Here is a 16,119-nt window from a genome sequence, read left to right as displayed (position 1 = left end):
CTGGCTGATCAGCCTTTTCATACATCCACCATTTCCTGCATTGTTAACATCTCCAATGTGCACTGTTGCATCTCTATGAAATCTCAACCCTGCCAAGGGAGATGTTCAGAATTTTAACAATATCAATAATCTTATTTATCTATATGCATTTGACACCCCCATACATTAAATGCTCAGAATCTTAATCATGACTTGCTAAAACAAAGTGGCATGATTGCCATGGAAACAAGCACACAATTTTTAATGGATGGATAGATGTATGCTATGTAGCTTATGTGATTTTAAATGGTTTCATGTGCAATGCCTGATTTTAAGCTTTGGTCTTACTTAGGTTATTTCTGGACAGTAATAATTGGATTTTCTATGTTTCTTACTGAATAATCCAACAACCAACTGTCCAGTGCATGTTTCCTGTTAATATTACAAAGCTGAACCAACTATATTCTATGGAGAACTGAAAAAATATCACCAGTTTCCCAAATTTTAATGTGCTCTTACCCTGCTTTTAGGTAATGAATACATTATGAGACACCTGTTTATCATCTTGGGGAGAGAAGTAACTTTAAAAATAAAATATTTATCTATTTTTTAGGAAACATGAGTAGTTAAGGTGGGGAGGAAATTGTAACAATTATGTACTGTAACCCAGGTCTTTTTATTTTTTCAAAGAACTGTTGCCTCCCTCATAAAGTGCAGACCAAAAATCCATACCATCTCAAGTTTAGGACTCAGCCACACACTTCCCTTTGACATGTGATTTCTTCTGTTTAGCCCATGACATCCAGGCATGGATCAGAGAGGTTTTCCTTTTGTCCTGCCACTTTCCCAGGAAAAACCTGCTGTTTACTTCTCAATTGGAACAAACGCCAAGCTGCAGAAAATCCAAATGACGTTTGTTCTGATTCAACAGTAAACATCAGGTTTTGCCTGGGAAAGCAGTGGGAGAAAAGAAAAATCTCTCGGACCAATGCCTAGAAGTCACGGACCAAACAGAAGGGTGAATAAGCCCTTAGTGTAAATGGTGTTCAAAGCTATTGTATCAACTTAGTAGTAAGTTAGGATTCTAGACTTGGTGATTAATATATGGTCAGATCTCCACAGTGTTACATCAAGGCTACAGTTCTCTGCTCACTTAGGGGACAAAGCCTTGGCAACCACAAGGTGGGGGGGGCTTAACAGCCCCTATTGGGCATGTTTATTCAGACAGCTGGTATTCTATGCCAAAATAGAAAGTAAGAGTCTACTAACTTGATCACTTGTTTGAAGCAGTACTTGGATCATTCCCCTTCGTCCAATTTATCCCTAAGATTTTCAAAACCCATAGACACGCTAAAAATCTCTTATTTACATGTAGTAATAATTTAAGCATTGCCCAGTATGTTTGGAGTTTCTTAGCCCATCCAATCTTTTACTGTTTTGCTGACTGGAAAGGGGCCTACCACTAAAGATGAAGTGTATGAGGGAGGTGTCTAGATTTCTCATGTCGCTCAGTTGTGTCTGAAAGCAGCTTAAAATTAGTGTCCACAGTGGGGAATATTTTTCAACCCAATGGCCACATTCCAGTTTGCACAACCTTTAGGGCCCATGCTGCAGTGGCAGATGGAGCCAGAGGCAAAAGTGGCCAGAGTCATTGTAACCTTTGCCTTTGTACAGCAGGCTAGTTTCAACACACACAAAACCCGTATCATCCATCCAGACAAAACAAGAGAAATTAGTGGAATTTAAGAACACATTTCAGCCACACAAAATGACTTGTGGTTCCAGTGAGGGGTCTGGCCTGAGAAGAATTCTGAATGCCAGAGAGAGGCCTGGAGGGCCACATTCAACCCACAGGCCTGAGGTAAAACAGGCTTATTCACCACAAATTTGACTAATCCTTTAAAGCCATCCAAGGTGGTGCATTTTGTAGGAATAAATACCATAGTTTTCTAAACCTATGGTGAAAGGTTCAGGAAAGGGCAACCAAAATGATCAAGGAAGGGTGCAGCAATTCCCCTATGAAGAAACGTTTTTGTGTTCCAAAAAGCCAATTGGGAGTTTTTAGCTTGAGAAAAGGGAAAGAAGAGACATGACGAATAAAATTATGCATGGTGCAGAGAAAAAAGATTGGGAGACGGTTAATTTCTACACATTCTTATGCATCCCTCTCTATCTTCCAGGCAACTGAGAGGGATGTCAAAGTGGAAGGACACATTACAACCATCCAAAAACAAGGAAGGTGCAAGCAGGTCTGGTCAGAGGCCAAATAGTGTCCTTGGGGGCTGTATTTGGGCTCTAGGTCAGAGGTTCCCTATTCCTGCTATGGTCTTTTGCAGTTTCTAGCCTTAAGGTTGCAACCCACTGAGAGGACTCAGAGGCACAAGGCCCCTAAAACTTACATAAGAGTCATAAGACTTATTTCACCATTATCTAGAAAGCACAACAACTGCTTTTTCAAAATGTTTTTCCCCCCAAATTGATTTTATTCACATGTACAAAGTCATGGCAAGTACAATTAAATATAAATAACACAAGAACATTAGAAAAAAACACACACTATTTAAAAACACATTCTAAGTCACATATTGCTTCAAGCTTATTTTCCCCCAAGCTTTTATCTAAAGTGATTTCAGTGCTCACAAAAGCTAAGTGTGGCAGCTTCCCTGTACCTTTAACTTTACATTATAGGAACTACATACAGGAACAGAGTCAAGAGTTTATAGCCCCCACCTGTTCAAGTATCTGGGCCTTAAACAGTCGTGCTCAAAAGACTGCCATGCTTGGTCTGGTTACTCGCACTTTATGGCTTTAGGCTATATGTTGCTCTTTGTATTACACCAGCGTTTTGGTACTCCTAGCCTGTCACAAACCAACATATTTCAAAGAGGCAGGAGTATGCAAACATAAACTAGTAGATAGTTTATGCTTCAGGTGATGCTGCCTCTCCCATCAAGAAGGTAACGTTCTCATCTAGAAGCCATATTTAATGCCAATCTGGTTTAGGCAGTTTTCAGTAGGCTAAAATGCAAGTGTTCTCAATTGCTTATATTCCCGTCTGCCCTGGCAGCTCAAGCAGGGGAGACACATTTCAAAGGTGGGAGAAGACCCTGAGGGAAGTTGAGCCAGAGCCATTTTCCCATCAAGCAACAGGTCTAGCACTACAGCTACCACTGTGCCAACCCCAGAAGCTTCAAAAGGCAGGGAGGGTGTGGGACCCTCACCAAATTTGGTCAATTCTAGGAGAAGTCTAATCCCAGGGCTGAATAAGCATTCTGCTCCATGCTTACAGAATACATAGCTGCCAGTAATAGTGAAGGAGGGCTCAGTACAAGCAAGATGCCTGAGGGTAAACAGTAAAAAAGAAAAGAAAAAGCATAACCATGATATTTAAAAATAGAGAAGTTGCTAACAATAGCTTGTTGAAGTTACTGGATAGTGATGCAAGAAACGTGGTGGTACAAATATACACAAAAGCATACTTTTTTTGCACAATGTCACACCATAAACATGTTTCACAAAAGTAAATGTCTAATTGGAACAGTAGATACTTATTTTTTTTACTGTGCTGGAACAATGAGTGTCATTTGTGCATTTCAGTTTCATGCATTTGGTAGTGATACTAAGCCAGTTTTGTGAAGACAGATGGACCATAAATAGGACTTTTCTCAAGTTCAAACAAGGAAAGAAGGGTGTTTCTAATGTCAAGGTCCCTATTTTAAAATTAAAAGCAAAAGCATTATTTATACCCAGAAGACTGGAGCAGCTCAGAATTTGTCATCCCACCACCACAATTCCAGCTTTAGTAAACACATCTGTAAATAAGCTTCTTTATTTCCTAGTGAGGATGGTAGTTTTGCCATTTCCTGCCAACTTTAGCCCTCTTCAGGTGGGACTATCTGAAAATATAATGCAAGAAATGGGGGGGGGACCTGCATGGAGGCTCCTTGAGTGATGCAGAATCTTGTTAAACCTGGATTCTAAAATGCACAGGAAATATTCACCCGTAGAAGCAGGCTCCTCGCTTTGCACACCTGCCCTTCAATTTACAGAGGGAGACAGAGACAGGGTGGTACTCACATGCTATATTTATGGATTTTTATCACAGCTGAACAGGGCTTTTGTCAGGAAATGCACCTGCAATCCTTTGCTCATTTGCCTGGAAGTGTCACTGAACTCTATGAGACTTCTGAGTAGACATGTTTAGGATTGCAATCCATGAGACTCCATGTCTAACACCACATTAATGCCCAGTTGAAGGGGAGGAGGGGATCGCTTAAAGTTAAGATAAAAACCACTCTACACAGAGAAGCAGGCAGATGCTCCAAGTGCAACAGTGATATGCACACACACCCTTTGCAAATTACCAGAATTATAAGTGACTTAAGCCACCCAACACATCCTTGTGGAAGACTGAAAACCCAGACTTTTAGTATCCTTGTTTCAACAGTGTCTTCAAAATTTTCAACATCCATCCATGTGTCAGTTAGCTTACAAGAAGTTTAGCTGAACACATTCTGTGAAGTTAAAAGATGGCAACATGAACAGCCCTTTGAAAAGAGAATCCAAAATATTTTCAAAAAGCTGCCAGTTGTTTAAGAAAAGTGGTCTTTAGGACACAAGAAAAAAAGTCCTTCATGTATTCCTTGGAAGCAGGACGGGAGTCAATATTGTATAACAAAGATAGAGAAATGTATTATTATGTTAAAGCCATGTACAATTGAAGTCCTTTAATTTTGTAAAGTGAAGATAAGGGATTAAATTAAAAAAAGACTGAAGGAAACATAGTTCCAACCACAGGCCTACAGATGGAAAGAAAGCAGAAGTCAAAGGAGCCAAAAGCCACCTGCAGCAACCATGGAAGAGAAAACTCAAACACTTAGTAACCACAGAGTTTCTGGGGAGAGTACCTGATGTAGCCATTGGAATGAAAGGCTACCAATAACTGTTTCCCAAAATTTGAGTTATTTAAGTCTTAATGATTGAGACTAATGCCAGCTGCATAAAACCACCCCTACATGAATGGAGCCAAGATAATCTGAAATACAATCAAACCTCGGTTGTCAAATGTAATCCATTCCGGAAGCCCATTTCACTTCCACACTTGCACTCAAGCGCAAGCCACGTCAGACATTTGGCTTCTGAAAAACATTCGAAAACTGGAGCATTTACTTCCAGGTTTTCGGCGTTTGGGAGCCAAAACGTTAAAAAACATGGCCATTTGAGAACCAAGGTTTGACTTTATAAGGAGACTATTTTAAGCAGCTTATTAGCCACCAGTTCGGTGTTTGATACACACACAAAAATGGCAGGTAGTCTCACAATATGCGATACAAACTTTAAACTGTAACAGATTTGTTACATTCTCATAATTTCCAATGGCTTCATCCTCTGAATTACACAAATCAACTTTTTTTGGTGGTCGGGGGGGGGGGGATAAGGGGCATGTCATACACTTGAGAAGTATAGCAAAATTTGCCTGAGTCCTGAACATGCCTCTGGAATGTACACTAACTTGGTCTGGTAGGTTCTATTCAAGAGTTGAAATAGTCGTAACATTTCACTTATGCAGAAGCTCACCTAACAAAACTCTTTACAAAGCATATTTAATCCACCCAAATAAAGCATTTAAAAAAATCTACATCCCAGTTCACTGTCACCAAGTCCATGTTACTTACTGCAAAGTACTGATAACTAATAGTTAATGATTGTCTACACCTGCCATTTGGTACCACAGGCTCATGATAGCAAATTTAAAAAGCTAAAAACGTAAACACATCACATTACTAATCTATTGCACCAAAATCTCCAGTTCCAGATGGTCACAAAACCTAAAACTGGAATGTAAACCTGAACAAGTCACTATATATTTACCAAAAGTTGGGGAGAGCTTTCAGAATTCTAAAAATGGAGCATTTCCAATTATACGATCTTCTACACATCTGGCTGCAAGAGCTTGCACATCTGGCCTGCACAGCAAGATAGATGGATAACAGTCCCCTGTTTTTGTAGTCACTGGATTGAATCCACAGAGGGCAGAAAGTCTGCATTTGGCTCGCTAGGTCTCAAGTTGTACAGGTCTGAGGAAAATCATAGCAACTTAACTAGAATCACATGAAAATACAATGGCACCTACAAATAATTTTTACAGACCTGATTTGTAAAGCCTTATGGCTCCCCTATAGGGAAAGGTTTTGAGTTCTATGCAACATCAGGGCAAGAAATTTCCCATGGATTACGGTCCATATGTTTTAATGATTAAGGAGGGACTAATATTTGTCAAAATAACCCTTCTGAGGTCTTTCATTTTAAAAAGTTCATTCTACAACATTCCATAGCTTTTCTGCTCAAGGTCAACAGAAATATCTCTTAATATTCTTCTTTTTTAAAAAAATCTGTAAAGAAGCTATACTGCTAAGCATAGTTCCCACCAGTATGGAATCAATTATTCCCTCTCCTGCAGGGATAAGTAGCCAAAATATAAACAAGTTTATCAAACTGCTGGAAAAATCCTTTTGTTAAAAATCTTGCATAAGTAGTTTGGAATTCTTCACCCGTTGCTTTCGTACACTATTTCTGAATTTTAAAAAAGACAGGTCCAGGCAAATGTGGAATCACCGTGCTCGTGCTGAGTAACACCTCATGTATTCCGTCATCCAGGGGTTGTCTGGTGCAGCAGATTTTGCTCTCCAGGCTTGTTCTACTTCCGCTGATTGAATCCGCCTCTGAGACAGCTTCCTTTTTTCCACTTGCCTTCTGTTCTTTGCTCTCAGTGCAGACTCGTGGATCTAACAAGAGATATTTAAGTGTTAGATGATTCTTGGTGGCCATCTAGATGCCTGGGAGAAACTTGCAAGCAGGATTTAAGCTCAGGAGCAGTCTCCCCTCCTGTAGTTTCAAGCAACCAGCATCCAGAATCCCAAAAACTTTGTATTTGATATGCCAGTTATAATCTTGCTACAGTCATACCTTGGTTCTCGGATTTAATCCGTTATGGGAGTCCGTTTGACTCCCAAAACGGTTTGAAAACCAAGGCACGGTCAGGTTTTGGCACCAGGCAAAAACCATTTAAATTTTGCCTCTTTTAACTAAACAGAGACTGATATTTACTGCTGCTTTTAAGGTTTATTGTGGCTTTCCGTATGCTATTTACCATTTCCATTTTTAAACTATTGGATAGTATCTATTCTTGCTTTCATTTGTAAGCCACTTGGGAAAAGTTCATCAAACTGAAAAGTCAGGTGCACGCTAAGTAAAATAAAAAAACATGCTAATTAGCTGTGCACATCCAATATTGAATCACCAACTTTTCAAAGGTGAGTGAATATGCATGGCATTGGGTTAGGGTATGAAGCACAAATGCAATAAGCTCAGCTGCTAACCTGAGAGGCTGAAGGATTTAGCCATCCACTAACCTGCAGAGGTTGTTCAAAGGCATGTTAGGCTGTGTACAGATATGTTAGCCATCCAATCATAAATATGTGCCAGCTCTACTATAAACGCCATTTTTTCCTATTCAGTAGCAAATGCCAGTATCTGTTGGGACTTCAGTAATTCACTCTTAATGACAAATGTCCATTTAAAACAAGCTTAGATTTATTGATTTCAATGGACTAAGCGAGACTAAATCAAGATATGCAGATTTAACCAGTATGTGCTGTATTATTTTACACACACACACGCGCGATAGCCCCGTTTGTTGTATTTCTTCCATACTGCTGTCAGAAGTACATTAATATCCTTTATGCTGAATCTAACATTTCACAGATCAGCAGCACTTTTGCAAGAACTTACAGCTTCCCAATGTCATTCAAGTACCAGGAGCCTACTGTCAGTACTTTCAACCTTTTATGCCATACCTAAACTTGAGCTCACTCTGCCTTGGGACACTTGATGCTAACTGCCTGCTGTTTTACAAAGATTATTCTCTCTCATATCCTGACAGGGGGTAGGCAACCGTTCTAGCATCGGGAATTCCCTCCACAGCAGCACTGAAACGGCAGCCAGAAACAAACAAACAAAAGCTTTGCATTAATTAAAGTTAGCAAATAATGTTCCAATATAATCTGTAAACAAGGTGGAAGAAGCATAGGATGTCAGTGACAATGTCGAAGCCCATTACCATCAACCAAGGAATATAACTGCAGAAGATCAATGGCCGACATCCCATTCACAAGGTCCAGTAGGTGTCTCAGTACAATAGGGCAATTTACTATGGGGGAATATGAAGGTGCCTGTATGTGGCAAATGGATTCCTACAGGCTCTTCCTTCACTCATTTATCCCAAGCTTTGAACATGTTGACATCAGATACTACCCCTTTCCCTTCCATTTTACACACCCACACTAGTAAATTGAAGCTGAAGCCATGAAAACACATAGGTTGTTTTCAGTTCTTGAGTCTGGGGAGATGGTTTCTTCTGGACAGGGCTGCACTCCCCTGAAAGGAGTAGGTCCATAGCTTAGGGATGCTCCTGGACCCAACATTGTCACTGGAGGCTCAGGTAGCCTTGGTGACTATTTTTGAAAGACTGCCTCCTTCACTGCAGACCCCCTCAGGTGTTAGGATCAGCAGAGGGGGCTCTCTGGGGATCACCACGCTGGACGTTTAAGGTGGTGGTAGCCTAGGAGAGTACCTCCTCTGGGACAGCCCCTAAGCTGTGGAATTCCCTCCCCACAGAGGTGTGCCTGACACCTTCATTGTGTAATTTTTGTCATATGCTGAAGACACATCTCTTCATCCTGGCTTTTGATGCCTGATATATAGAAGGACCCACCCTATACTCTTGCTTGTAGTGTGCTTAAACTATTTAAACTAGCATATGTATAGCATATTAAATGTCGGTAGTTATTTTGCCCAGCATAGGATGACAAAGAATGAGGAAACAGCAACATCCCAGTTCACTGTGGGCACCACACAAACCTGGGCTGACCTTACAAGTGCGAAGGAGTCAGGCAGGAGGGCAAGGACTTAGACAAGCAACCCATAAGTATATATTTCAAGTTGCCTTACTTCATTCACAGAAGCGGATGCACAGACATTGTGTGTTTTCTGGCTCCCGGTATCAGTCTGTTTTTCTCCCCAGCCATACAAGGCAAAGGGGTGTTTCAACCCCTTTGCCGCATGTATCCTTTGAGGACTCTTCACCCGTCTTCTGTCACCCCGGCTGCCCAAAGCACCACGACTCGAAGGCTGCCCTTGGGCACAACTTGCTGACCCGCCAGCTCCTTTGGGGGCAGACTTTTTGCCTCCACTCTCAACTTCAGTTTTCTCCTCGGCTTTCTCTTGGTCTTCATCCTCTGGGAGAAAAGAAGGAGGGTTAAGTTTAGCCTGCCCACCTCCCAGGGCCGGCCCACCCGAGAGGCATGCTAAAGCAGCTGCCATGAGCGCCCAACCCACTGCCACTGGACAACACAAATTAATGGAGGCAAAGGCTCTCCGTGTCTACCAGTCATGACAGCTAAGTTCTCCCTCCACTGTTGGGAGGCGGAACGCCTATGCATGCTAGTTGCTGGGGAATACAAGCTGGGAGACCATTGTTGCACTGATTGGACACTGAGAGAGGAAGATGCTGGACTAGATGAGCCACTGGCCTAATCTAGCAGGGCTCATCTTATGCAAACCAATGCAGACTGGTAGTGTACCATAACTCCTTTGATTTGTCCACGCTGTAGGTAAAACTTCCCTACAAGGAAGTTCGCCTGGCACCTTCATTATACACCTTTAGGCGCCAGGCAAAAACATTCCTTTTTAACCAGGCCTTTGGTTGATCTGATTTACATTCTATGCCCTTTTAAAATGTGTTCTTTTGCGGAGGGGCTATGGGGTTGTTTTTATTTTTATTATGTATTTTGTGGTTTTATATCTTGATTTTATTCTGTGAACCGCTATGAGACCCCCAGGTATAGGGTGGTATATAAATTCAATTAAAAAATAAATAAAAATTTTAAAAATCAACTAATGCTGGGTGCACACAAGAGTCAGCAATGTAAAGTAGGAAAAAGAGCCCTCCATTACTAAGGTTTCCAATCAGACAGTAGATACAGCAGCAGTGGACAGGTGTCAGTGATCAGAGCTGCATAGTATTACCGAAAGGTGCAATGCCTTCTCCTATATAAGAGGCCAGATCAAAGGCGGCTATGGAGCCTGTGTTGTTAAAAGGCACAACTCCCATCACGCACCAGCTTGGCTGGCACAGTGATGCCGTTTGTGGCTACATTACAGTTCTTGCACCTAGCATGTAATAGTCCCTGCTCTTGGTAGTGCCTTATTTTTGGCTGGAGAACGAAAGCTTATGCAATTTTAAAGATGCAAGATGCCATGGCAACAACTTACATAAGCAGCTATGAATCCATGTGAGAATCACTGACAACTAAAGAACTCTCTGCAAATGCCGAACACACCGTGCGTGCATACGCACACAGTGTTCTTGCTCATCATTACTCTTGCTTGTCAAGGCATACCGATTTTCGTCATACAATGGGAAGTAACGGAGGAAAAGAGATCAGTGTCAAAAATAAAAACCAACCTTCTATAGAGGAAATGTCTTTGCCCCCAAGGTACCAGTGCGTCATCAGAAGACTAGGTTATCTACGCTAGTGTCACATTTGTGACAATGCTTTTAAGTTCCAAATAAATACTGTCCATGAAGCACAGCACAGAGAAATCTCCATGCTGTCATTCGGATTAAGGTTTGATTATCTTAGCAAACCTAAAGTGGTATTGCAAATTTGTATAGGGGTACTTGCATGGAGTTATCCTGCCAACCATCGCTGTATCTGCCGATAGTATATTCCATATATGTCATGCACGTTTGTTTCAATTTACAGGTGGTATCTGCCCACATTTGATATCCTGAGCATTTGAAAATCCATTTTAAAAATTTGATCCCAGCTGTCAGCAAGGTAACATTCCTAGACTCAACCAATGTCATAGGACACTTCACAAATTTGTTTTCAAAGGTTCACTGGAAAGGGGGAAAAGACTATGTGTGACATACCAAACTTCTGTTTGTGTATACATAAATTGTGCAGGTACCATCAAGCAGACTGTATGAGTTGCTGCTCCCCTGTTGTGAACGCACTTAATGGCCAATCTGAGTTTGCTGCTGTGTACTGTGTAAAACATCTCCTAATTAAGTGTATTCTGAGAACTAGGGCACAATCTATATAGAGAAGCACATTAATTTCCCTGGAGGACCCTGAATGCGGTTTGTGGCAGCTGGTAAGGAGGACAGAGTTGGGAGAGGCCAGCAAATTCACCTGCATATTCCTCCCTAGTAGCCTTACCAGCTTGGAGGCCCAGGAGTTTTGTCAGGACTGGGAGAGAAACACTAGCAGGGCCTTATTGCCACCCTCTTTTTGTGCTTTTTTTTCAACCACTGTTGCTTCCATGGTCAAGTAGGAGGAGTTTCTTGCTGTAGATCCTTGTGGGCAACAATTCATACCACTCAGGCCCATGGGTGTAGCCAGGATTTATGCTGGGCGGGGGCAGAACCTCAATTAGTTAACTATTCTTACTGATTTACTTTATTGGGGGGGGCAGCTGCCCCCCTGGCTACACCCATGCTCAGGGCAAGAGCCTGGATGAGATGGAAGCTGTTCAAAATCTACAAAGTCTGTTGGCCCAGAGTGGAGCCTTCTTTGTATGAGAGAGTGGGAAGCAAGTGGATTACCTCAGCATCTCCACCAGAAATGAAAAATGGGGTGGGAATTGTTGGTTGTTTAATCTGTTTGAATGTCTTCTTTTTTTTTTACCTAGGCATTTGGTTAAACTGGAAAGTTTAATGTTTGTCATTATAGCGTTGTTGCTTCCCTTATGAAAGAATTGTTAATTTGTTGTTTGTTGGACCTGTTTATATTAGTTTGTAATGGTTTTATTACTTTGATCCTTATTCTGGGATTGAAAAGGTTCAGTGATGAGTAGGCTATAAATACTGTAACTAAATAAAGAAGCTACTTTTACTTTCTGTTAAATCAGAAAAAAACAAAGGAATTTCAGAGTATTTTTTAGGGTTATTCTATTCAGAATACTACTGAGTTGGGTCTGTTTTCAGTACTGTGCTGGTATTTCAGTTTGGGCCTTTGAAATGCTCTTGGTGAGGTCATTCCAAAAAGCTTATAAGAGATCAAGACACTTTGGGGGTGAAATCAAAGCTGCATTCACCAAAGCTGGCTCCACTGATGCCAACAGCAGCACTCAAGAAGTGTTGTCAGGTATGCAAATCTAACCCTTCACTCGTAATAAGATCATTAAGTTTTGTCTCACTTTTTCGGAAAACAGATTCTAGAGTCTGTAAGTAAACACAGAGGAAACAGGCTCATTTTTATCTGCTCACCTAAGATTTCCATGGTCTTAAAGCAATCCTAATTCTGTGCAGAACAGGGCATCATGCTATTACCACCAAAGAGTGGCTGGAAGAATGACATCATCCTTATGGCAAGTGTGGAGAACCTCCAGGTGTTGCTGAACTACAACTCCCACCAACCCATGCAAGCATAGTCAATGCCAGGGGATGAAGGAGCTGTAGTTCAGGAACACCTGGAGGGCCAAAGGTTCCCCCAACCTGCCTTATGGGCAGCATAATTTCTGCTCTGCACTGCTCTCTAGATACTGTTGCTGTTGGCATCCATCTGCTCTCTAGATAGATATTATTTATCATAAGGATTAAGTCACAAAGCAGAAGTCGAATCATCCTTAGTAAGTCCGAGATGGGGAACCTGTGGGCCCCATCCTGATGCCGCTCTCCTACAACTCACATCATCCCTGTTCGCTCTGGTCCTCCATTGGCCAAAAAGCCCCAGGCCCTACACGAATACATTTCAAAAGAAAGCCATAATGCAAGTGGGCATGGCCTATTTTCCTGCCAGCAAAGCTGGAGAGAAATAATCGTCCCTTTCCATTTGGTCAAAGATGGGTTTCCAAAATGCCGCTGTTACGTCAGCGGAGGCCCCGGTAACAATCTATTCGTTCGCAAGCGAGGAAAGTGCCGCCCGAGGGCGAAAGCGCTTCTCGGCAGGGACGATCCAGCCGGAGATCTCTCGCCTCCGGAAGGACCTGGGTTGGCGCCGGAGGGGCCGAGTATTGGCAGCAACCACTCGATGGCGGCAAGGCAGCGCCGCCTCCGCTCGTTCCCCAACAGACGCGTAAGGAGGAGCCGCGAAGCCACTCGGCGGCGAGAGGCCGAAGCGCCTGCACGGTCCTGGCACCCTCCATTTCCCGATGCGTGCGGAGGGGAGGGCGGCTTCAAGAGCCAAGCCGGACGCGGAGCCCCAGCTATTAAGATTTATTTAAAACCCAGGAAAGCCGCTTTCTCCTCCGCGCGCCCCCGCCCCGAATTTACATCCAGCGGCAGCTCCATTGCAGAGCAGGGACATCCGGCCACTGCAGCTCCCTCCCTCCTTCCCCAGCGACTCATCTCTGCAGCCGCGGCTCCCAGCGCCCCCCTCCGCTCGCCTTCCCGGAGACACCGAGAGAATGGCTCAAGGTCATTCCGGCAGGCCGTCTTCTTCCTCTCTCCTCGGCGGCGGAGGAACATACCCGACCCGCGCAAGGGCTCCTCGGGGCAGGATCTGTCGGCGTCCCCCGCTGCTGCCTCCGCCCTGCCCAGGCCAGATTCGCCAGGCGCCGCTCCTTCTTCTCCTTGCTGGCCACCCGGCGGGCTAGTCGTGCCCGGGGGCGACGGGGAGCCGCCACTACCACCGCCGCTCTGGCTGCTGTCCTGCTCCCAGCCGTCCCAAAACCAGGGCCGGTGCGCCTGCTCCAAAAGGCGCCGGCTCAGGCGGTAGCGCAGCAGCTCCTGGTAGCAGGGGCCGCACGCCTCCCACTTGGGCTCCTTGAAGCGCTTCATGTACTCGCTCTTCACGCACCGAGACGGCACCATCGCGCCGCGCCGTCCAGCCGGGGGGGGGCGGAGGGTCGCCCTGCTCAAGCAGCGAATCGGCCGCCTGCCCGACGGAGCCCTCCTCGCCCCACCCTCCCGCTGGAACGTTCAAACACAAACAGCGACGTTCCGCAACCGCCTCCGCGCGCTTCAGCCAATCGGCGCGCGAGGAGGAGGGCGTCCTGCTGCTACGTCACGAGCGAGCCTTTGAAGCTCGGGGGAAACATTTGAAGGAGGTCCCTCGCCGGCGAGCCCGAGGGGGCGTTTGGAGCTTAACGGGTGGGGAGGCTGGGGAGAAGCGCCAGGAAGCCTCGGGCTCCGGCTGTCTTTGTCCCTGGAGGCGGGAGTGGACTCGGGATTTTCTCTGAAGCTGCCCGGTTGTTGGTTTTCGTCTCTGCAGTGGTGTTAGTCACCAGGTTTTAGTCACCCACCAACGCAGCTACTGCTATAAAAAAAAAGTACCCCAGATGAACATCGCACGTGATCGCAGACGGTACGGGCCACCTAAGGCTCGCCTGTGCCTGACGCTTTGCTGGAGACCAGCTGTCGTTGAACCGGTCAATTTAACCAAATTCAGAGTTAACGTTGCGCAGACCTTTGAAATCTAGCTTCTTGAGAGTTTCAGGGCCCGAGAAAGTGTCGCTTTGAGGAGTTAAAGGGGGCACTCAATGGAGGTTCATTTAAGGAAGTCCGATCGGTGGGAAGGAGACGAGCCTTTTCTGTGGTGACCCGAAATGCTGCGCCCCTTGGGGAGCTAAATAATTGCACCGCCTTGCCAAGATTACGGTGATTAAATCTTGTGCCTTTCGAATCTGTCTTCCTAGATTTCTTAAAACAAAGCAACATCCCGAGGCATCAGCCAGAACTGAGCAAGTCTACAGTCGAATTTTTCACATTTTAGTTAACAATTTGCATACAGCTTAATCACAGTCATATCTTAGCAGTGTGCATGAAAGCAATTAAGCACATATTCAGCTAAGATTTAAAAATACTTAATTTTGGCGGGATTGTGCTCAGTGTTCTCAAGGGTGACGTGAAAAGATTGTTATCTTTTTAAAGAGGGGGAGCACTGTTGTGCTCAGGTGCCAAATTTAGGATTTTCATGGGCATTTGGTAGGCAACCCCTGCCAATGCAGCCGGAGAGTAAGAAGTGGCAGCAGCTTCCAACAAGATCTCACTAGATTTTTGTTTCTTTGTTTTCTTTCTTTTTATTATGTTTGCACATTTTTTTGTTACCAAATCAGGGTTGGCATACATCCGAATTTTTGCGGACATATACGGAATACCACAGTTGGCAGCAGTGTCCGGGTGGAAATCAGGAAAATGTCCTGGATAATCTGGATGTATGGCAAACAAAAAAAGGGCATTTTCCCCCTTCGATTTTGACCAATAAGCTGAACAACTTTGGGCTAAATTTAAAAAAAGGTCAACCCTTAATAAATCAATAACAAATTTAAAATAAAAAACAAATAAATAAAAGAGCAAACTAAAATGAATGAAATGTACTAAAATACTAGCATTCGACAAGGTGCCCCATGATATTCTTGTAAAGAAGCTGGTAAAATGCGGTCTTGACTATGCTACCACTCAGTGGATTTGTAACTGGCTGACTGACCGAACCCAAAGGGTGCTCATCAATGGTTCCTCTTCATCCTGGAGAAGAGTGACTAGTGCGGTGCCACAGGGTTCTGTCTTGGGCCCGGTCTTATTCAACATCTTTATCAACGACTTGGATGATGGACTCAAGGGCATCCTGATCAAATTTGCAGATGACACCAAACTGGGCGGGGTGGCTAACACCCCAGAGGACAGGATCACACTTCAAAACGACCTTGACAAATTAGAGAACTGGGCAAAAACAAACAAGATGAATTTTAACAGGGAGAAATGTAAAGTATTGCACTTGGGCAAAAAAAAATGAGAGGCACAAATACAAGATGGGTGACACCTGGCTTGAGAGCAGTACATGTGAAAAGGATCTAGGAGTCTTGGTTGACCACAAACTTGACATGAGCCAACAGTGTGACGCGGCAGCTAAAAAAGCCAATGCAATTCTGGGCTGCATCAATAGGAGTATAGCATCTACATCAAGGGAAGTAATAGTGCCACTGTATTCTGCTCTGGTCAGACCTCACCTGGAGTACTGTGTCCAGTTCTGGGCACCACAATTCAAGAAGGACACTGACAAACTGGAACGTGTCCAGAGGAGGGCAACCAAAATGGTCAAAGGCCTGGAAACGATGCCTTATGAGGAACGGCTA

General features: G+C 44.0%; 1 protein-coding gene across 2 annotated transcripts; it reads right to left on the bottom strand.

Moving 5' to 3' along the window:
• Nucleotides 1-2,429: 2,429 nt before the first annotated feature.
• CCSAP (centriole, cilia and spindle associated protein) lies at nt 2,430-14,851 on the bottom strand. 2 transcript variants are annotated; one of them, XR_014524500.1, is made up of 4 exons: nt 13,516-14,851; nt 8,989-9,275; nt 7,836-7,967; nt 6,636-6,764 (listed from the first exon to the last, which is right to left on the bottom strand). XR_014524500.1 is itself a non-coding variant. In XM_083496975.1 (3 exons), exons 1-3 carry the CDS (start codon nt 13,856-13,858, stop codon nt 6,591-6,593), a joined length of 804 nt encoding a protein of 267 aa, XP_083353101.1. In that variant the 5' UTR covers nt 13,859-13,976; the 3' UTR covers nt 2,430-6,590. The 2 variants fall into 2 exon arrangements, 1 of the variants encoding a protein (XP_083353101.1); XM_083496975.1 differs by lacking the exon at nt 7,836-7,967 and having other exon boundaries at nt 2,430-6,764; nt 13,516-13,976.
• Between the last annotated feature and the right edge of the window lie 1,268 nt (nt 14,852-16,119).

Source organism: Podarcis liolepis, assembly GCF_965112155.1.
Source record: "Podarcis liolepis genome assembly, chromosome: 3".
Lineage (NCBI taxonomy): Eukaryota > Metazoa > Chordata > Lepidosauria > Squamata > Lacertidae > Podarcis > Podarcis liolepis.
The sequence above is the reverse complement of the archived record's forward strand: the minus strand, read 5'-3'. Positions and strand labels throughout refer to the sequence as shown.